Raw genomic sequence first — 23140 nt, forward strand, 5'->3', positions numbered from 1 at the left:
GGCAGGAGCATGGAGCAAGTACCTGAGAGGCTCAGATGGTCTGGCTGTGTAAGGGAGAGCTGAATGAGCCAGAAAGCAAGGATGGAAACAAGTTTGATGTGGCAAGTAAGCACTTCCTTTGAGATAGCTCTTGGAATGCTAGAGTTGAATTGATGAATGAAAAGTTTGCCTTTGCCTAAATTATCCAGTGTAGGAGGATAGGGTTGCATTTAAAAGTTAGGACTGCTGTAATGAATTTCTCTTAATGGAAATAAGGGCTTCCTGTGCTTGCTAAAGATGCTAGTAGTCTTCTCAGATACTGGACCATCTGGGATTCCTGAAAAAGTATTATAAATCAAAAAGTGTTATACCCAGGCTCTTTCATAATTATCCTGGCTATTTGGTTCTCACTATGGTGTCCTTCTAGAGAGCTTCTACTGAGCTTTTCAAGTCCTTGCTCTGCAAGTAACTCTTTGAGAGAGTAGATCTGCCACAGACCATCTGTGCTCTTCCACAGGGGATTTTGGTTGCTTGAAAACAGATGGGAAAAGAGACTGTCACCCCCATCCTCCCCCAGCCCCTTCCCTTAGTTTCCTGGGTACAGATGCATTTTGCTGTATGGGTGCTCAGTGATTACATGACTCTGAGGAAATTGGATATTCTGGCTGGACCAGGGAGCCACCCTATGTTGTAAAAATGAGTAAGTCAAGACATGTTGTTGCTTTCAAATCATGTATAGGGAAGTGAAAGCTGTAAGACCATGGATGCTTAATCCTTTTGGGTTATTTATTGTAATGAAGTATTTTTTAGAAGTAATTACGTGGAATTCTTGTGGATTTAAATGGTAGAATTATTAATTCTAAAAAGTTCTGGTTTTTTATTGTCTTGGCATTTACTATCTCTCTGCTTCCTGTTCACTATCTGTCATTTCTCACCTTCTCTTAGAAAAACTTGTATTGGAGTATTTACTTAAAGGTTGGGCTGAAAGATCAACAAAATCTGTATAACATATATCTAAATATTTTTGCACTTTGAATTTTACTTTCTAGTAGCCTTTATTCCCCCTATCTCAATCTCTTGATATTGTATATAACATGTTGTACTATGAATTCTCCATCTAGATTTCCAAAGGAAGATTATGGAGGAACATTCACCAGAAATGCAGAGTACGCTGGAGCCAGTCAGTCTGTCAGATGATGCCTCTTGCAAGTCCCCAGATAATGAGAAGGCTGATAAAACACCTGGAGTGGAGGAATGCCCAAGCATCAGTTGCACTGGAGGTGATGCTGGTGTGTTGGAGAGGGAATTGAGTTCCTTGCCCCTGGATCAGGATGCAGCAGCTGTTGGCACCAGCAGCAGTGGGGCCCCAGCAGAAGGACAGCAGCAGTGTGGAGGGACAGACTCCTCTGCCAGTGCCTGCTGTGAAACAAAGGCAGAAGGCTCCACAAAACCAGAACATCAGCCTAGTGAAGAACTTGAACAACATGATCCAAAAACTAACCAGACAGAACAATCATTAATGGAAATATTACAGGATCTGAGAGAGGAGTCGGACTTTGTGAAAAAATCAAGTGATAAAATCTATTCAGAAAGCCCTTATGACACAGACTGCACAAAGAAACTTATTTCCACAATGCATCAGACTTCCTCACAGGAGGATTTGCTGAAGGAAATAGAGTCTGAACTCTTATCCACAGATTTTTCAAAAGAACCAAAGCTCCCTAATGGTGTGCAGAAGGGTGAACATGCCTTGGCTGTGTTTGAAAAATGTGTACAAGATAAATACCTACAGCAAGAACAAACTATTACAAAGTGAGTATTTGAGTATGTGCTTCACAGTTGGAGGTGTGTGCTGAACAACTTTGGCTGCATGTTGTGTGCAACTGCATACAACATTTTGGTATGAAGCAAGTTGTTTTGAGTTGGTATGAGGATATTTAATGAGATATTTTTAAAATTGTTTTTAAGCAAGGAATCATTTTTGTGGTATGTACTTGTAAATAAAATTGTGTGCTTAGATGTCTGAATTCTTGCAGGATTTAGCAGGAACTAAATAGCCAACTGTGTCATTGAATAGCTTGCCAATGTCTAGAATTACTTAAATACTGCAGCAGTAATGGTGATTTAAAAATATTCCAGGATTCATTCAGTCCATATGTGTCTGTGGAGAAATGAATCTTTGAAAGTACTAACACACACAATGGGCATTTTATTCATGTTCAGAATTGCTTGTTTCTTTTCCAGTAGTATTCAATCTCCTGCTGTCATCCAGCAAAGCTGTTAATCAGATGAGAGTATTGTTTGAGTTGGAAGTGCCATATATAGATAAACTACTCTGCACATTTTTTAGGAGGACTTCTGAAATGCGTGGCTTAGAAGTGTTGTTATAATTAACTGGGATTAATAGTTCTACCAGGCAGTATTCAACATGAATATTTCTGTTCATCAAAAGCCAGTTCATTTATTGATTTCATGATTCCTTACTTGGTGTTTAATACTCTGTTGCCTTTTTAGAAATGTTTTTTTGCTAACAAAATGTAGCCTCTAACTTCATATTTATTCCTTTTTGCAGAGCTGGAAATGAGTCCTACTTTTCATATAAGGCTGTCCAGTACCATAATATAGGAGCACATCAAAGGAAGGGAAACCAGACAAGGGGGAGAGAGTCCCAGTAGGGAAAATATTCTGTTGCACTTCACCAGTTAACCTCTGACAGAAATCATCCATGTGAGCAAAGTCAGCTGATGACAGGGAGGCTTGAGAATGCACAGTTAGACATTCAGAAGTTACAGAGGAGGAGTGGGAATCTGAAGCAGTGGGTGTGTAGAGAGAGGTAATTCCAGCAGATCATGAGATGAAGAGTTTTACTTACTCATAGTAAACTCAGAGGCAGAGCAGCATTTTCAGCCATGGACCAATTGTTTCCTCAGGGACAAGTGTTTTTATATGTGTGTATGTTATATATACATACAGAAGGCTTCATGTAAAAACATGTCTCTTTTGGGCAGCTGCAGCCATTTGACACTTGGGAACTCACCTCAAGAGTATGAAACTGCTGTGGAGTGTTTGGTCCAAAGGGTGTTCTGGCTTGTGTTTGTTTTGTCCCTTACTTGATGATCAGCAGAATTTCTTGTAACATCATTCTGGAAATAGCCCAGTTGTCTCCTGTGATCAGATCTAAATATATATGTCAGCAGCTGTGGCATGAATTAAGAATTTGTAATCCTGGAATATTCATTAATAGATTAAAAAGCAGATCACAAGTGCTTAGCTCTTTGTAACTGATGGTTTTGAATTCCTTATAATTTAGGAGATCAGTTTGTTCAGGGATTTTTTTTTTAACAAAGGGATAATTAAGTATCTTTTTCAGGTAAATGCATGCCTCCTACAAATTCATACATTTAGTGACCTAGAATACCCACCATGTAATAGGATCTGCAAACATGTAAATAAATGTGAGACTGTTCATTCAGCAGTTCTGACAATGTAACTTCTGAGTTTTATGTTAGAATATCAAACTAGGTCTGAGTTGGCTTCAAACAGCTGAACTGGAACTATTGCTGAAAACTGAACTTTATAAAGAGCATGGGCACAGATACTTGTTACCTGCTTAGAACTTAAAAAAAATCAGGATTCTGTTTCTTACCAGGTTGTGAACTTCATGGGTACTCTGAGAAACCCATGAAATAAATAAAATTTCTGTGTTTTCAGATAAATGACTGGTGAGACTATCTGACTGGAAGTTACTGTATTCCATTACCTTAAAATTACTAGCATTTACAATTTCATAGTTTCATAGGGTTGCCAAATGTCCATGTCATTATGGACCACAGCAACCCTAAAATGCTGGAAATAAGCAGTTTCCTCACAAGAAGGCTGCTGCTTGCTCTTTTGGAGTTAAGTTCCACATGCACAGTATTCTTTTTTTATTTTTGTAAGGCTTTCATGGATTTTTTTAGGGTTTCTGGCTTCCAATAAAGCTTGCAGATCGATGAGCAAAAACCAAGTTTCTTGAGATTGAAAACAAGCAACCAAAAAACCCCAGTACTGATGTACCTTGTTTTTAATTTTTTTTTTCTTTACAGATTGATTAAAGAAAATAAAAAGCATCAGGAACTGATTTTGGAAATTTGCTCAGAAAAGGACAACTTAAAAGATGAATTGAAAAAACGAACAGACACAGAAAAGCAGCACCTCAGCATTATTAAACAGGTACAGATAACAAAAAAGAAGTGCTGGTTAGTATTTCACCTGTGTCACTGTTGCCACTGTTGATTTCCATGCTTATTATCCTAAGCTTTTTAAGAGGATAATCTACTTTTGTATTCCAAGAAATTGTTTAAATGCCTTCACTGAATTTGGATAAACTGACTTTCTGGATTCCTATCTGTTAAGTGTTGTATATCTGGCAGTCTCTGCTGTGGTAGTAGCAGGTACTAAATACAGGCATTTTCTCAGGGGCTTGTTAGAACCACAGCAGGCCAAGGAGGACCATGGTGTGTGCATGGTGGAGGCTGGGTTTTAGTGTGGGAGGAAAAGGCTTCACACCAGGTGTCTGTCACTGCTTTATCATGTATCAGCTATCTGCTGATGTCCCTGCAGCTGGCTGGCTTTATAAACTGATTACAGCTTATATTTTGGAAATCTGGCAAGAGAAACATTTAAAATATTAATTTCTGTTTGTCCAAGTGCTGGTGACTATCCTGGTTGTCAGGTTTCTTTGTTGGTGTCTGCATCACACAGAAATCTGTTCTCAGAGCAGGGTATCAGGCTTGAAGTGTTCTAGAGGAATATATTCATGTAATATATTCATATATTCATGGTTGATTTCAGAGAATATTTGCAAATCCATGATGTGATTGAAAAGTGTTATTTTTAGGCTACAAATTGGAATTGCTTGTTCCTGAATAAACCAGTATGAGCAGCTCCTTCATTCTTTCTTGTCTGTATTTCCATGATAGCTCTGTCATGAGTCATGTATGATTTCTTGAAGCTCTATCATGCAGCAATTGTGCAGCAATTGCTTTATTCCATTCTGAAAAAAAAGTATTTGTGAGGGTGTTTGTGATACTACATGCTTGCAAGTGATTCCAGAAAATATTCTTTTTGGACTGTAATAGTTTTATATGGCTGTTGATAGCACTTGAGCTGTAAGAGACATTGCAGTGAATCACTTGCATTTTTTCATTTGTGAAGGTGGTGTTTTATTGTTGGATTTTCTGTGTTAGTGCATTATGGTAACTTTTATGTAAATGAAAGCTTGGCTGCAGTCACAGCTCTAGACAAACTGTACCTGCCTGCTTGTACATGTGAAGCTTTTTCTTTGGCACATGATGCATTTGCAGAGCTGAACAAAGTGTGGTCAAGTCATGGTGTGGTAACAGAAGCAAACTGGGTGGTTCTTGCCTCTTACACAGCAGCTTGGGACTGCACAGAATGTGCAGTACTGATCCTGAGATCATGCCACTTCTCCCCCAAAGCTAACAAACAAAAACAAAACCCCCAGCCTGGGTGAGCTGGCTCTCCCCTGGGACAACAGGAGAGTTGTGAGGCACAATTTGAGCAAGATTTGGGCAGTGTCACAGCCTTTGCAGCCCCCACACTGCTCCTGCTGGATTTGCATGACTTGGCGGGGAGCACCCTCTGGGAAGTGTTCCAGTTAACACTGGGGATTATTCTTCAGCTGGATCAGGTCTCTGACTTGGTTCACTAGGTGGCTAAAAAAAGTGCCAGCATGATGACTAAGCTCATCTTTATTTGCTGAGTGATTTTTTCAATGAATTAATTCCCAGTCCATTTCAGTACGGATGCATGGCTGCTTTGCTGGCATGGTGAAGGATATGGCACAAGGATAGGAACAAAAGGATGGATGGTGAAGCAACCTCAGATAGCAGCCAGCTCTTCTCTGGCAGCTCTCTGACTTGCTGTTGTTTTGTGCATTAAATCACTGTGCCTGGTGTTTTACTTGGTTTGAAGTATCTTCACTCTCACTGAAGATGAGAATTGACATCTTTCATGCTTTTCCTACTCATGCAAAGCTAGATGTTGATATGGGTGGTTGCAGCCTGACAAGTGTAAAATACAGGTAAATATCTGTTGAAGCATCTAATTTTGTGTGAAATATGCCTGCCTGTAGAAAACATGATCAAAGTGTTATTTTCCCTATAATTATATCATGATGTTGTATTTTAGCTGGAAGCAAGAATAGAAGAGCTTAATAAAGAAGTGAAAGCTAGCAAAGACAGACTTGTAACTCAAGATGCAGCAGCCAAAAATACTATTCAGCAGTTGCATAAAGAGATGGCCATTCGAATGGAACAGGTAATTGAAAAAACTTAAACTATTGAACATCTACATTACTGAACAAACTTGGTTCTTGTAGGAAACATATTGGATCACTAAATAAGACACAATTTTCCAAAATTGGAACTGCTAGTGTGCAGTTATATATGCATTTTGGATAACTGTCAGCAGTGAATTTCCAAATAGCTGTTAACACTTAAGAGTGCCTGATAACTCTTTTAAAAAAATACCTATTTTTATATGTATTGAATTCAGCTCTCAAGGAAATCTCATTTTCTTTACCTGTAAGCTGAACTTGATTCAAAAGGAGCTAAAAGCTGACAGTAGCTTTTTCAGACAGGCTGTCAAAAAATTAATATTTTTCTCAATTCCAGCACAAAGCTTTTATTTTATCTTTATGTATTACTGAAATCTGGGATTTTTTTTTCCTTTTTAATATCATACTATACCAAGTATTTCCTCAGTTGCATGTAATCTAAAACTCAGTGTCTGATTTATTTTTTTTTTCCTAATTTGAGTAGAACTTGTCAGTGCTGGGGTGGGGGGAGTCTGTAAAAGTAAGCCACTGGAAGTGATCCAGCTGAAAAACAAGCCACTGGATAATGATGGTGCAGTTGGCATGTGGATGAAGGAAGACAGAATACCAGTACTGAGTATTTGCAAAATTATTTCTAAAAAACCAAATTACTAATGTATTAATAACTCATTTGAGATGTTCAGTTGTGAAGATGCAGCTGTTACAATATTTATTGTTAGAAGTCGGAGTAATTTCAGTGCTTAAGAGGAATTGAATGTTAGTCTTTGTCAAACTGGAGCTTTTGAGTCCTGCCTCATGATGCTACTCTACTGCAATACTAAAACTGCCTGGTTAATTCTGAAAGACAAGGTTTGATTCCTTGTGTTTGGTGCTTTTCAAGGCAAACAAGAAGTGTGAGGAAGCTCGGCACGAGAAGGAGACGATGGTGATGAAATACGTCCGCGGGGAGAAGGAGTCGCTTGACCTCCGAAAGGAAAAGGAGGGCCTGGAGAGGAGACTGAGAGATGCAAACAAAGAAATAGAAAAGCTTACAAATAAAATCAAACAACTTTCTCAGGAAAAAGGCAGATTGCACCAGCTCTATGAAACAAAGGTACTCCAAGGATTGCTGTGTGACTTGATTAAAAGCACTGTCAGAACAGCTCTATCACTTCTTTGCTGATGTACTTGGTAAAAGAAACCTGCTCTCATTTAGTTTCTGCTGCACAGCTGTGAAAGTATCTTCCTTCCAAGAGAAGGAGGAAAAGTTACTCAGTTCTCATTGCAATCTTTTTGAAGTTCCTTTTAATTTTTCTCTGAATATTAATTTGTGAAACATAGGGATTTTTTTTTTTGTTTTTTTAACAAAATTGAGAAGACAGCTTGTTTCAGCTGTCTAGATTTTGAAGTAATTTCTAGATTCAGATTTTTCTTAAAGACTGCAGTGGCATTAAATTATTGCAGTCTTTTTTTGTTGTTTTCCTATGTTTTCACTCTGTATTCCCTTTTTTTACTACTAAAAATTGATAATAAAGCAATAGAATTTTTCATCCAAAATTTTGCCACTCATTTTTAGAAAGCAGTAAGATTATTATTAAATGATCCAAGTCTTTTGGTAGTCCTTCACAGCTGTGTTTTACAATTTTGTTTCATGTAGAAGATTCAAAAATTAATAAATGACTAGAAACTACACTTCTGAAACAGAAATTACCTCTCTAGTGCTTTGTCTTTTCACAGATATATAATATTAACGTATACTAACAATAATGCACCCTTACCTTGCTGCTCAAACCACAACACTAATGGGGTTTTTTTTCCACTGGATTTAAGCATTATTAAGCATTCTGAAATATGTGCATGATTTTTCAAAACCCAGACATTAGAAAAAAAACCAACTTGACAACTGGACAGGAGTTTTATTCTAGAGACACTAGATCATTTAATTTTATAAAAAACCTATGAAATTTTCTCAGGATGGTGAAGCCACTCGACTCAACAGAGAAATAGAAAAATTGAAAGAAGAAATCAATTCTCATGTTATCAAAGTAAAATGGGCTCAGAACAAATTGAAAACAGAAATGGATTCACACAAGGTGGGTGAAGTGATGCTGATACCATTATATGAAAATAGTCAGAGTAGTGTAGTTGTTACAGTATTTGCTTTTTATGTACTGTTCCTAATGTGGTGTTTCTGTTTAATTTGAATACCTGCAGCAAAAGTAAGAACAGTGCTCTCAAATAGTGATACTGAAATGGAAATGTTGAAAGGATGTGTGTGAAGGGAGGATGTACTGGGGCGTTCTCTTTAATTTGGTCATCAAATTTTAATTTGTTGTTAAGTTTATGTTTTGGGGGGAGTTTATTTATTTGAAATAATTGTTATCTTAGTTTTTAAGTGATAGAGTTAAATCTGCTGTCTGAAAATGTGCATGGCACATAAACAAGAGATCCTTTTGTTGTGCCTTCAGTGTTGGGTCAAATGGAATTACATAAATGAACAGCTGAATGGAAGCAAGGGGAAAATTAGTGTGGGACTTCTTGTTTTGTTAATTCTTTTCAGACTGAAAGGGCAGTTTTATTATGAGTAATATGCTTCTCAGATGAAGTAAATGGATTTTACTAGTTTAACCTGTTTTTTTAATTACTGTTTTTGTAGGAAACCAAAGAACGCCTCAAAGATGCAATGACAAAATTAACTGAAGCAAAAGAAGAAGGAGATCAGATAAGGAAAAACTGTCAAGAAATGATAAAATCCTATCAAGTAAGCACATTTTCTCAAGAGGTCAAATTCTTGTTTAGTGCCTGAGTCTTCTTTTTCATTTCTTTTTAGCTTAAGCTGTAGCAGGAAAGAATTATCCTGTGCAAGCTCCAAAGCTGAGATGAATAGGGATGGGTTTTTTACTTTACTGAAAAGTTGTTAAATAAAAGAGAAAATGTTTATCTTGATTGGCATGCAGTGTGGGGGTCTTTCTTGGCATGGTCAGGATTATCAGAGGTGCACTTAGAGAAAAGACTCAGTGAAGTGAAAAGCTGTCTGTGCACTCATAGAATAGAAAGGGAAACATAAAACTCTACTTATATTTCTTCAATCCCTTTAGGAGTCAGAAGAAATCAAATTAAATGAATTGGATGCAAAATTCCGAGTAACTAAAGGAGAGCTAGAGAAACAAATTCAGGAGAAGTCTGATAACCTGGAGGTAAATATGTGTTGTGTGGAGTCCACTTTGTGATTAAGAATTCCATGAAATTATAATTTTGAGAATCTTATTTTTTTTTAGCTGCTTGCAGTTATGCCACATTCTTTGGGTTTTGTCTTTTTTGGTGGTCTGATACTAAATCCCAGGTGTGTGCCCTTTAGCACTGCTTTTCTGGAGGATATCTTCAGGTACTACCTTGGATTCACTTTTTAAAAACAAAGTTTGGGGGAAAATATGATATAGTGAAGGTGAAATAACTTCTCTTTCATTTATAAACATGAATGTTGCTGTAATTAAAAGCACAGATTCTGTTGAGTCAGGCCTTTCTGTGACCAGTATTTTGCTAAGATGTATGGCAAGGAGAGACAAGGGCCAGCCTCTGTTTTTTGTAGATATTTGCTAGCCCCAAAGTGAAACTCTCAGAGCAGACACATCATTAATGTGTCTGCTCACAGCTCATCTGTGCACATGCACTCTTCAGAGGTGGCCAAGTGCCAGTTTGCTCAGAGCTTTCCTAGGGCCTGTTGTGCCATGGATTTGTGTACCTAAAACCAGAGTGTGCAGTCTCAGTTTTCTTCTCAGTTCTCCTGAGAATAAAGAAGCTTTGAGGTTTTGCTTTCCTTTCTGAAGAAGTGCCACTGTACATTTACTTTTCTTAATGAGCTTTTTACCCTCTAAAAAGGTGCATCATGCAAAAATAAAAGAAGTGGAAGACTTGAAGAGAACTTTTAAGGAAGGCATGGATGAGCTTCGGACACTGAGAACAAAGGTAAAATGTGCTGAGTTGGATTGGGGTGGGGCTGAAAGCACAGTGCTGGGTTTTTGGAACAAGAATACATTCCACTCCTAATTGTACTTTTACTTCTTCATGAATAAAGAGTGTGATTAGAGATTGGCTGGCATGAGACTAGAAAGAATCTCTAATTGTTCACTTTGCATAGCCTTTTTTAGAAAGTAGGAGCTGATCTGTAACACAACAGTATTTTGCTTCATTGTGTGTGCCTCATTTGGCTGAAAAGTTGAGAAACATTTTAGATTTGTAATCCTGTAAATATTTTAAGTCTTCTAAATTTATTATAAATAAAATACTAATACTACCTGTGACATAAGTTTTGACCTCTGGTAAGGAGGTCATGCTGTCCCTAATTTGTGGACAGTCTATAGAATAGCATGCCAGTCCCTCTCTCCAGAGCAGCTCAGTAGGACTGTGGAAAAAGGGAGTGAGACAGAATAAATGCCTTGGTAACTGGGGAAATGTCATATCTGTGGACCCTGATCCATTAGGCTGATAAGTTTGAGCCTTTGGGCAAAACTAATGTTAATCATGCTTGTTGAATTTAATTCTGTTTGTTTGTTTTTCTGACTCTATTAGCTCTGAAATACTTTGGGATATTGGTCTAAGTTACTTGGAACCACCAAAAAATTAACACATGAACTTTGTACTACAGTCTAGACATGTGATCAGAATAATTTAGCTCTGACGTTTGTGAAACTAAATAGTTTCTGGTTGTATTTATTTTTGTTTTTCCATTTAGGTAAAGTGCCTAGAGGATGAGCGCTTAAGAACAGAAGATGAGTTATCCAAGTATAAAGAAATAATAAACAGACAGAAAAGTGAAATTCAGAATTTGCTGGACAGAGTCAAAACTGTAGATCAGCTGCAGGATCAGCATCAGAGGTACAGCTGTGCACTATGAGTAATGATTTAAAAGATTATTGGAGATGTGGAAGGGTTTGTTTTATTGAAGCTATTGATGCTTTAAATGAATTGTAATTTGAAGAATGCCTGTCTTTATTCAAATCAGTGCTGCTAATATTGAAGATAACCTTGGTGGCCTCATACAAACCAAGGGGATTGAGATTGATAAATCTAATTTAGCATCTCTCATTATTAGAATAACAAGTGCCTGATTTCCAGCATACTCTACAGGAAATTGTCTTCTAGGTGTCTGCTCAGTGCTTGTTTTATTGGAAGATGGAGGGGAGCAATTAAACTGGAAAGATAAATTGCCTTAAAATTGTGATGGATGAATGGAAGTATTTAATGGAAAGAATTTTACTTACTTGAGAGATGCTGTATTCAGACAGCATGAGGCACTTGTCTTTCTAATGGGCTGGAATTCATTCTGCTGTGTTGAAGTTCACTCATTTAAGAATGTGAGGGGAATAATGTCAGGGGAGGGCTGGGCTCATGCACGATTCAGGAGTGTCTGAGCATGGTCCTGTGCCTGTGGGGAACACATGGACTGGGAAATACAAATGCTGGCCACTCTGCTGGTTCCAGTGGTGCTGCATAAATGGAGATGGACAAATGTCAGATAGGCACAACCACCCCTGTGTGTCTGTCCCTCTCATTCTGGTAAACAGTTTTTATTTATCACTGTAAAGTATTTCCATAGTTATAGGCTTTCCTCACGGCTTAGCAAATCAGCCACTGTGCTGTGTGCTGTGTGCCTGTCACCTGTATTGTCATGGTGTTCTCAGCCTTTCCAGGGACTGCTCTGTGCTGGAAGCTACTGGAGCCTGCACTTGGATCACTAACAGTTATTTTTCTCTTGGAATCTTGACAAATGAATTAAAGTGACTGTGATCAAAGTGTGAAACTACAAATGTGTGTTTCCACTTATCTTTTCCTCTCAGTAATTGAGACATGCTTAAATATGTCTCCCATTTCTATTCAATTTGGATTTTTTTTCTTGAGTATCCTTCCCATACAACATTTATTATCCCTACATTAAATTTTGTATTGTCTTTTATTTCAATTTCAGTGCAGACATCCTGAAATGTATAAAGGCTGTATTATGTTGAATGTTCAGCTATGTTTGTTCACTGGAGGAATATGATTTTAGGTTGAATGCTGGGAAGAACTTCATGGCTGAACTGGATACTGATCACCTCAGTGTTCCCTGGTCTCCTTCATTTGCAAAATTTAAGGATAATCTAGACATCTTTTTTAGAATGGTCCAAACCTTTAATTTTGTCTGATCCAACTCTGACTGCTAGGCAGAGCTTTCTCCTGTCATGATGAAACAACATATTTGAAAATGTAAAATACAAGCATGCATGCAACCTTCTAGCACAGGTTTTTAAATGGGAGCTATAGGTGAGATACTTTGCAGCACAGATGACTGGGTCTCAGCTCTTCTTGGGGAAGCAAACAGTACAGGATTGTTGATTTAAAGTGAATTGATCCTCCTCATAATTACACTGTCGGTCAGGAAATTAAATGAGATGTGTGCTCTTGCTTTGTGTAATTTTAATTTTAGTTTTAAATTTGAGTATACACACTCCCTGTGAGAAAGGTGAGGTTTTTTTCTGGTGATGTTAGAAAGTAAAGCTTTAGAAAAGGTGTATCCAATTCGATGATGGAAGAATTAATGAACTAATATGGCAAGAGCAAATAAGAGGGAGGTTTTTAGTCTGTAACATTTTTAAGAGCTATTACATTTTGGAATTCATTTCAAACACTTTGAAATGTTGATGATAAGTGAAGATGCAGCATTTTTTACTCAGATGAATTGGATGGGAGAGTCTTTCAGTAGAAACAAAAACTTGTTCTGTAGAGGGGAAGGACTTGTTTTGGGGGAGGAGTAGGTGGAATATGACAGGTCCTTTGATTCAGAGCTGCAGGGCTTGGATAAGGACATGTCAGGAATCACCATACTGCTGTCCTAGAGAAATCCAAACTGCATTTTTTCCCTGTTTCTAAAGAGAAGGCCTCTTACAGATTGGCCACTTTGTTGGGTTGCAAACCTTCCTCTCACCTACTAGGTCTGGTTTTGAGGGTTTTGTTTGTGCCCTGATCTGAAGGTCATATGGAGAAGTTGAAAATGGAGAGCTGGCCTTCCTTGAGGAGCTAATGCCTGAGTGTCCTCTGTGGGCTGCAGAAATCTGTCATTTCAGCACTGCAGGTGGTGTGAAACAAAGGGAAAACTCCCTTGACATTTAAAATGATCCAGTGACTAAAAGCTACCCCAGGGTCATTAATTGTTCCCCTGCCTTATTTGGACTTGACCTGAATGCTTTTATTGCAATAAACTTGTATCTTTAAGCTCAGGTTATCCCTAATGTGATACAATTGTTTTGACAGAGATGAACAAGAAATCAATGCTTTAAAGGAAGAAATAGATGGTTTCAATTCTCTGGTTGCTGATCTTCAGAAGGACATTGAAGGTAGTCGGAAAAGAGAATCTGAGCTATTGATATTCACTGAGAAATTAACCAGTAAGAATGCACAGCTTCAGTCTGAAAACAATTCCTTACAGAGCCAGTTGGATAAGCTTTCTTACAGTGAAAGAGAGCTGCAGAATCAGCTGGAGTGTGTTCAACAGGCTAAAGATGATCTGGTGAGTACAGTGGGCTTTTTGTTTTTGCAGATAAAGATGTAGCACATGAATACCACCTTGTATCTTCATTTACCTGACTGAAGTTTCTCCTTGAGTTTGTCATTAGTAGCAGTGGGATATGAACACCTCATGTTCCCAGGCTGAAAGAAATTTTGAGGCACACTGCCCTGGAATGAGGAGGTGTCGCTGTGTTGCTCTTTCTGGTTTTTTGGGAGCAGAGAGTTGTTCACTTTCAGATGAAATGAAACAGACAAAAGGTTCTAATTTGCCTGTGAAATTTGTTACTGTAAGTGGTTCCTCAGGTCCTGTTTGTGTTATGAGATAAATGTAATTTTTAATAAACTTAGTGTGTCATGGAAAGTGATGTGACTTTGTACTGTATCATGTAGAAGTTCTGGAGGTAGTTGAGGAATCTTACTATTCATGTGAAATGCTAGTGTTCAGCCTAAATAATAAATGTAAAGTGTGAATGATTCCCAGGTTTAAAGTGCAGTTAGGAATGTTGAGCATGCACTATGGTTAGGCTGGAATTTTTTGTGTATGACTGAAAATAACATCCCAATTTCAGGCCATCAGGTTACAAAAGGAGGAGGATCAGAGAAAGTCAGAGGTAGAGGCCCTGCAGGCTCAGCTGGCCTCAGAGCAGGAGGAAGTGTCAGCCCTGAAGACCCACGTGGATGAGCTGAAGGATGACCTGGCTACCCAGAAGCGCAAGCACGCAGCCAACCTGAAAGACCTCACAAAACAACTTCAGCTAGGTGGAGATTATTGTCACTTATGAGACAGCCCCATCTATGACCCCCTCAGTGTCTGGTAGAGATTCAGGTCCTGTCTGTATGTGCTCACTGCTTGAGTGTCACCCTTCAAACTCTCCCTGTCCCTGGAGACAATGACAGTGAGCAAGTTAGACCTTGTGGAAACTGCAGTTTCAGGCCTTTGTGTTAATTTTCAATCTAAAATGTAACTTCTGAAGTGGGTTTAGACTTTAAATGAAATATTTATTTCAAAAGAGGTTAGTCTTTGTTATGATATATCTGACTACTGAAATGTCACTGTAGGTAGATATGGATCCTGGTCTGTGTAGGAGTATATTCAGAAGTTACCTAGTTGCTGACTGTATCAGGAATTGCTGGTTATTTTTTTAACAGACCACTTCAGTTTTTAAAGGTGCATATGAAGAGACTGATGACTAATTTTGTCTACAAATAGAAGTCATCAAATACCCAACAATGCATGAGTAGAAAATAGATTTGAAGATAATCAAATGTGTTTGAAAGAAGAGATCCTATTGGCACTTTGCAAGACAAGTTCTGTGTCCCTTTTTGTGCATATAAGAACAGCTGTGTGCTTTCCCTCTTGATCCCTACTGAGTGAGTGGTGCTTCTGGCACAAGTACTGCTGCAGTGGCACAGTTATGAGATGCTGGAACAGAGTTGCCAACATCAGTAGGGATTTACATGGCAGACCTAATCAAAAGTAAAATCATATTGAAGTCTTACTGGTCCCAGTTAATCCTATATATGACATTACCCCTTCAACTGGCAAACACAGCAGTGTGCAGGGATCGTGGTGGGTGTTACCTCCAGGTGCTGCTTGGGTTTTACTTTTAGTTGCTACCATTGTCTTTCAGTTGTCACATCATGTTAAATTAGTGCAGGTCAGAGATGATTACAGGTTCTGTATGTTGGGTAACACTGTAATTTTTATTTCTTGCTGTGCTATTGGTAATCATCATTTTGTTAATACTTTTAGCACGGAGGAAATTGGATCAGATGGAAAATGGTAATTATGACAAAGAAGTCAGCAGCATGGGGAGCCGTTCCAGTTCATCAGGTAATGGAGCACATAGCAGGGCTGCCAAACAGCCCTTCAGTCTTAACAAGGTTGCCACAGTGTGTTTGCTCTTTATGTGGTTTGTGCATATGCAGTGTGTGGGCAGCCTCCCATTAAAACTGACAAAATAGCCTCTAAGCAGCAAAATGCACTTGACTGACTGCAGTTGTAGATGCTTATTATGAGATTAAAGTGTAATGTTTATGATGTTTATATATTTTGGTTCTTTTTAAATACCTGCCTTTTTCATTTTATTGCTTTTATGTCTGGAGGAAGCTCAAGAGGACTCCAGTTTATACATGCTCCTTTTACATGCTGCTAGAGGCAAAATAAAAATGAGCAGTGGTGTCCAACATTGTCTAATTGCCCTATTGACAGTTGTGACTGTGTAAATGAGAAATCAATTAGCATCATTAGAGACATCAGTGGGTTTATGTAATATTCATTACTTTCTATCCAGTAGAAGTACAGGAGTGATCTTTAGCACTGAAAACAGCATGTTTCCTTCCTTGATATCTTTAGGTTTCAAGTTGGGTTAGGTCTGTCCAGATGTCCTGTAATCTCACTGTGTGAGAGAGACAAATGCTTAGAAAGAACAGCATAAAGTAAATACTGCAAGCTCGAAGTAATCAGTGCTGCAGAGTGTTTATATGTAGGGCTTTTGTGAGTCTGTACAGTTTTCATAGTATTGTAATTTTAGTTTACTCCAAAACACACATTTAAAATCAGCTCAGTCTTGTGCAAAATAAATTTTAAGTGGGAATAAGCATTCCTGAAGGGAGCACACTTACACCAGAGGCAGTGCACCCACAGGAGGGGACTGCAGCGCTGTCCCAGCCTGTCTCATTTAAACACTGCAAGGATCCTTTCGAGAAAACCCCACTAACATCAAGAGAAACTGGCATGCTGGGGCAGGTATCCTCAGCTCCTGACAGGTAGTGAGTGCATGCTCTGCTCTGCTGGGGGCTCCTCACCTGGTGTAGGCTGTGGAGGAGTTTTTCCAAGCCCTGTGGTGTTGGCAGGGTCCCTGAACGCGCGCAGCAGCACCGAGGATCGCTCACCCGAGAACACTGGCTCTGCAGTGGCTGTGGACAGCTTCCCAGAGGTGGACAAGGCTGTCCTGGTGGAAAGAATACTGAGGCTGCAGAAGGCACATGCTCGGAAAAATGAGAAGATGGAGTTTATGGAGGATCACATCAAACAGCTGGTGGAGGAAATCAGGAAAAAAACCAAGTATGTTCTGTGTTCTGTTCATGCAGGTTTTCAGTGTTGAGCTGATGCACTAGACAAGTAAGGAAACAAATTGTCTTAGTGAAAATGTTTAAAACAGTAAAAATATTGCAGTGACACTAGATTTCCAAGATGGAATTAGTTTTATGGTTTTTTTTTTTCCTTCTTTTTTCCCAGCAGTTACAGTAATTGCCAGGTTTTTGGCAATTAGTACTATTACTGCATTTTTTCAGGAGGAATAAACTGGCACAAGTGGGTTTTTGGTAGCAGAATGGTCAGCAGGTAGCTGATTTGTGGTGGACTGCTGCCACTGGCTAACAGAAGAGTCCATTCTCCTCATGTGCTTAAAAGGGTGCTGATTGTGTTTGTTTTGGAAGGAGAATCTGCGTTTTTCCAGATGGTACTCTGGTATACACATCAAACAAATGATGTATCTGAGCCAAAGGTGGTCAGTGGTTAATGTGTGAGACAAGATTCCACTTCAATGAAAATCTCATCTTACAGGATAATGTCTGGAACTTCAGTTAGGAGGGTAAGAAATGCTGGCATAAAGCTGCTTCTGGAAGGTGCAGTTGCCTGTTAGGAACAGCCCTTGCTTAATGAGTCCATACATTTATGCCCAGCTGGTACCATTGAACATGATCACAGCTTGGGAAGACTCCTGAGAAGTGGCTTTGTAATTTTTTTTCTCATGTGTAGAAAGCCTAAGATTCCATGTCTGGAGTCCTTGAGCAAAGAAAAGTCGACTTTTTACATTACCTTTCTTGTCCCAGTAGCTTTTCAAAATACTTTTAAATAAGTAAACCCTGCACATTGTAGTCTCTTGGCTTACCAGCATTTCCTGTATCACTGTTGGTATCTCAGGTTTTCCTCTGACATAGAAATGGCAAGAGTAAATTTTTACTCCTTTTTTGGTAATACAGTACTGCTTGAAAATAAAATTACTTATGGCAGGAATCTGAAGTCACGGCAGCATCTGACTCTTCTCACCTTGTAATGCTGTGATGTTGCTGGTTTATTTTTCACTCCAGAATTATCCAGAGTTACATTTTGCGGGAAGAAGCCGGAACACTTTCATCAGAGGCCTCTGACTTCAACAAAGTACACTTGAGCAGGCGTGGGGGGATCATGGCATCTCTGTACACATCTCACCCTGCAGACAGTGGGCTCACCTTGGAACTCTCCTTAGAGATAAACAGGAAGCTTCAGGCTGTGTTAGAAGACACATTACTGAAGAATATTACATTGAAGGTGAGTAGCTGTGCCAGTTCTTCTGCACATTGTTGTGGTTCTCAGGTGCTCCCTTCACTGCATGTTGTTAAAGGCTTTTCAGAAGCCAGCTCATTGTGATTTGGTGCCACTGGTAGCACCAGATTAAAATTAGGGTTAACCAGGGAGTTATGTGACATGAGGCCATGTACCTCCAGTGTAAGACCCTCAGAGTATGCTGCACTAATGAGCTGCTGCTTGAAATAAGTTCTGGAGTGCCTGTGCCTTCAGCAGGGAAGGGTCTCTGCATGCTCTCCCCTGGGCATGTGGGGCAGGAGCACAGACTCTGCTCCTGGGACAGCACATCTGCTGGCCAGGGAGAGGTGGCAGGCTGGAAAATGGTGTGCAGGCTGCCAGCTGGGCTGCAGGGCTCTGCACAAGCTGGAGATCTCTTCCTGTAATCATCATTCCCCTTGAATGCTAGGGGAACTAGCATTCTACCTTCTAGACATCCTGTAGAATACTGGTAACTACAAAAAAGGACTTGCCAAGAGCTTTGAGTTTCTTACTGAAATGAGTTTGTTTTTTTCTGACTCTAATCATTTGCATTTGTTCTGGATACTTGAAAGTATCAACCTGCTGACATAAGCAGTAATTTTGACTTATTAGTGCATTTGTGCTGATGGACTCATTTCCCTGTATAACTTATCTTACCATTTCTCCCCCCCCAAAGGAGAACCTGCAGACTCTAGGAACAGAAATAGAACGGCTTATTAAACACAAGCACGAACTGGAACAGAGAATAAAGCAGACATAACTAAAACTTCTGGGGACTAACCAACCTGAAGATGCAGAAAAGGCAGGTGCTACAGACCACTGTTTTACATTCTGCCTGCCAGCACAAGCATCTGGGTTTTTGCAGAAGAAGCCTTTGGCCACACAGGCTCACTCGTGTGAGAGACCAACAGGGTTTGGCATCTGTGTGGTTCTGTCTACCCAGGACCAGCCTGAGGCACTGCTGAAATTCACTGCACACTACATTTATCTGAAACTTCTATTTGAAATACAGATGCATTGCAGTGCAGACTGTTTAGAGTGAGTTGCCATGAGATTTTAATTTCTGCACTGTGTAATTAATCAGTCTCTTAATGATGGAGCTTGAAAAAAAAAAAATAAAGCCAATTATGTCTTAGTTGCTATTGAACATATCCAGTGTTACTGAGCTTTAAGGGCTTTAAGACATTTATTTCCTTTCTTGCATATTATTTCTGATCTTTGGGTTGATTAAGCATTTTTGACATATGCATGGAAGAATACTTTGTTACAAAATTTTGGGTTTTAAGTGGTGACCATGATATTGCATATTTTCTGCTTTAGATTAACATTCAACTGGTCGATTTCTTTATTCCAGAGGAGTGAAACAACAGTACAATTAAGGAATTAGAAAGTGTTCTGAAACAGTTCTTGAATTCATGTAGTTGAAACCAATGTCAGTTCAGCAAATTTTGTAAACCCTTGATCCTTAGACGTAGGGATCAAAAGAAGTCTGATAACAGATAATTGGTTAATAAAGTTCTCTGGGCTTCTGCATAACTAACAGCATTTAGGAGTTTAAGCTGCCCATTGTAAATCTATGTAAGTACATGTAGACATGGTGATTGCATCTGCTTTCAAAGACAAATGGAAGCCAATAAATTTTCTCATTAGCTGGGGCTAGACCAACTGGTGACAATAATGGTAAGAAATAGATCTAAATGGGATTTTAATAGTTGGACTGTGAAAGTGGCACAGAAATCTGTGCAACTGCTTGATTTTACTGTTGTGAAGAATTAGTTGGTGGAAGTAACTAAAAACTGTTACTTAATCCTTCAGTGGCTGAGATGGTGATGGAGGAAGAGTATCAAGGAGACAAGATTTGGGTTAATCACAACATCATGTTCACATTTTAATTCCAGGATAAGTAATACACAGGATCTGAAATACCTTTATTCCAGCAGTAAATGCACAGTTTCTGCATCTGTCACTTTTTGACCAAAATATATTGATCAGATCACCCTGTAAATACATACTTCAGGTTTTTAAATACTTGAACTTCCTATTGCCATGAAAAGTCAATGTACAGTTACAATAGCAATGCTTTAGCTACTTTAATCAAAAAAGGGGGTGTGGGGAGAATCTGTCTTGCTGCAGATACTGTTTGCATCGTACACCAAATGAGGGACCTGAATTTGGCAGCACAGAGGAGGAGAATTGATCAGACATCTGGGTGACTTAGGGATGTGAACTCCCTTCCCACATGCCACTGAGTTGCCTGAGGTTTGTAATAAAGCAAACTGAGCAAAAGAGCCCAATTTGATTGGGATAGTTTGGTTTGAGACAGTGGGACTTCCTTGTTAGTTTAAAGATGGGCATCTCTGAAAATCCTTGTGGGATCAAGACCTGGTTTGTGGTCCAGAGAGCTTCAAGAGTTTGGGATGGCAGGTCCCTTCAGTGTCAAAGGATTAAGTATCCCTTTGGAAAGGGAGAATGGGAGCAAATATAGTTTAAAATCTGAGCAACTATTATATAGAAACTGCAAGCCTTTAATCTGGGTGGGTTTTTATACATCTATTTTTCTAATTCCTGAGAGCAGTGGTTATCTGAAATGTTAGGAAATTTGGGCCAGTCCAGTCATGGGACTACTTCTGCTTTACTGTTGTTTAAGTGATGTGAAATGGCAAATACCTGGCTGTGCTGAAACAGATTTGTCACAGCTTCCAGGAAGCAAACAGACAGCTGATCATGACTGAGCTTGGACCTTCTGCCGAGAGAAAGTACTTTAGAACAATTTGCATGCTAAAACATAGCTTAGCTCTTGTATGTTTGTGTTTTCATGCTTTAATGTACCAGATCTCTGGATGTTTTCAGGCATTCAGATGACTGACTCCAGTATTTTAGATACCATGTTAATATTGTAATCTTTTAATGTATGTTCTCCAGGTGTACAGTGTGAATGAAGGAGGGGTGTGGTGCAGATGGAATCAGTGCAATGGCTTTGTGGAAATTCTTATTTCTTTTTGGCATGGTTGTTCTCCTTTTAAGTTGAGAAACCTAGTTAGCTGTCCTCCTGCCCTGCTGAAATGCTGCTGGCTCTTTGTAGCACTAATAACTTCTCAGACTTTTTTTTTTCCCCCCTTGGTTATGGAGACACACAAAGCAGCCAAAATACCACGTTGTTTTTTGTGCACGCTGTTTTCATGGACCAAAGCTGTCATCCACAGGTGTTATTCTAAACATATCTGTTAGAGATGGGAAAGTCATTCTGGCTTGCACATTGGCAAGTGACTCTCCAGTCAGCCTGGGGTGTGGGTGAGTGATGAGTGCCTGGTGGGGTCAGCCACAGCGACTTGGCACAAGGATGTTCCTCCTTTTTGAGAGGCAGTGATGTGTCAGCCATGAAATGTTGCTGGCCCTGTTCCTGTGGGGTGGCTTGTCAGGAGTGTGGTGCTGTTGGTGCAGCACTGAGCACACTTGCTGTGCAAAGGTGTTTCTGTGGGGTGGCTCTCACAGGTGAGCACCAGCTGGTGCAGGGGTGGGTGTGAGCCTTGTGTAGCAATCTCATCCCACTTATCCCTGTTTTGGAAATTGTACTATGGACCTGAAACTGAAAACTGTCCTCAGATGAACTGAATTTTAGACACAAACTGGTGAATTGATAAACTAATCATGAAGGCAGCCTGGAGCATTTAGCTACATGCCTGTCACTGAAATTCAGTGCCCATTAGACGTGGAATTGCCACAGGCTGCTTTTGAAAATTCCAAGCTTGTGGCTGGTTGTGTCTTACAAGCTTAAACATCTGTTTCTTAAATACTCAGGGTGCTCTTTTCATTCAAACATCGCACAAACAGATGTTGTTAGAGGCCCTACAAGAAAGCTGCCTATGCTTTTCCACCCTCTGTAAAATTCAGCACTGTCACTGTCAGAAGCCAGATCCTCTGACCTGAAGAATACAGTTTTGTGCTACAGAAATCACTGGCTTGCTGCCATACAGACTTGTGCAATATTTTTAATTATAATGTCCAGAAGACTGGAGATTGATTTCTTCCTTGAACATTTTCTCATTATCTTCACTTGTTGCTGGCAACACCTGTAGTATCTCTCTAAAAATATTTTTAATTGCAACGTTTTGGTTCATAACTAAAAAAAGGAAAAATTTAAAACCAGTATGTCTGGCTTCCAGTGCATCAAGTGTAAACCTGAGTGTCCACATGCTGCAGAGACCTGAATCTAGGGAGGGGTTCAGAGGGCAAGGCCTGTCCAAGGGGCCTTCACCCTTCCTGTGCCAGCAGTGGTGGCACAAGGAATCAGGTGTGCCCTGTCTCACCTGTCCAGGGACAGGTGCCTGTGTTGCAGAGGGAGCTGGGTGGTATTTAGAGCTTTTCCAGATGGGTGTTTCCTTCCCCATTTTCATGTTCTAACTGAAACTGTCGATTCTTCCAATCTATGTGTGTAAGTCCTGTACACAGAATGTCTTGTTGATTTCATTTTGTAGATACCTGTTTCTGTATAAAGTTTTCAAAGGTATTGCTATACCTTCTGTATATACTGTACTTTGAAATAATAAACATACAAATGTATGAAAGCCTGATTTGGGTCTGATTTGTCCCACTATGGTGTTGGGAGGTGTTTTCACTAACAGAATGGGACTGCAGGGATATGTTCTGTGAGCTTTTATCACAGCATTGGCCTCATTACATAGTTGAGACAATAGAAAGATGGCAAAAGCTCGTGTACAACCAGCAACAGCTGAAGATTTTTGTTATGGAGCATTTTTAAAACTTTCTAACCAATAGCACATTGCTAAAGCTTACAGACAATTGTTCTAGCCAATTACTAAAAGTACACGTACACCTGCTTCACACAGTGCTTACTTGTCTTCTTTCTATTAACAATATACAATACTTCATTATTAAGTAATGAAGTAAGCTTAATTAAGTAAGCTTAAGACATTCTACTATCTTGCTAAGCATATTTTTCTGCAGCCTTA

The 23140-nt window shown here is 39.3% G+C and overlaps 1 protein-coding gene across 3 annotated transcripts in view; it reads left to right on the forward strand.

Moving 5' to 3' along the window:
* The window catches only part of CCDC186 (coiled-coil domain containing 186), a 35389-nt gene extending 12648 nt beyond the window's left edge, over positions 1–22741 (forward strand). For all 3 annotated transcript variants that reach the window (XM_054637714.2, XM_054637716.2, XM_054637715.2), the window contains exons 2-16: positions 1101–1791; positions 4065–4191; positions 6172–6300; positions 7200–7412; positions 8272–8391; positions 8955–9059; positions 9397–9495; positions 10178–10264; positions 11031–11173; positions 13586–13841; positions 14410–14599; positions 15594–15674; positions 16697–16907; positions 17936–18155; positions 18847–22741. In XM_054637714.2, the coding sequence (XP_054493689.2) occupies positions 1118–1791; positions 4065–4191; positions 6172–6300; positions 7200–7412; positions 8272–8391; positions 8955–9059; positions 9397–9495; positions 10178–10264; positions 11031–11173; positions 13586–13841; positions 14410–14599; positions 15594–15674; positions 16697–16907; positions 17936–18155; positions 18847–18930 (2739 nt within the window). In that variant the 5' untranslated portion in view covers positions 1101–1117 and the 3' untranslated portion in view covers positions 18931–22741. The remainder of the gene's footprint in view (positions 1–1100; positions 1792–4064; positions 4192–6171; positions 6301–7199; positions 7413–8271; positions 8392–8954; positions 9060–9396; positions 9496–10177; positions 10265–11030; positions 11174–13585; positions 13842–14409; positions 14600–15593; positions 15675–16696; positions 16908–17935; positions 18156–18846) is intronic.
* The last annotated feature ends 399 nt before the right edge of the window (positions 22742–23140 follow it).

This window comes from Agelaius phoeniceus, chromosome 9 (assembly GCF_051311805.1).
Source record: "Agelaius phoeniceus isolate bAgePho1 chromosome 9, bAgePho1.hap1, whole genome shotgun sequence".
In the NCBI taxonomy this organism is placed as follows: Eukaryota; Metazoa; Chordata; class Aves; order Passeriformes; family Icteridae; genus Agelaius; species Agelaius phoeniceus.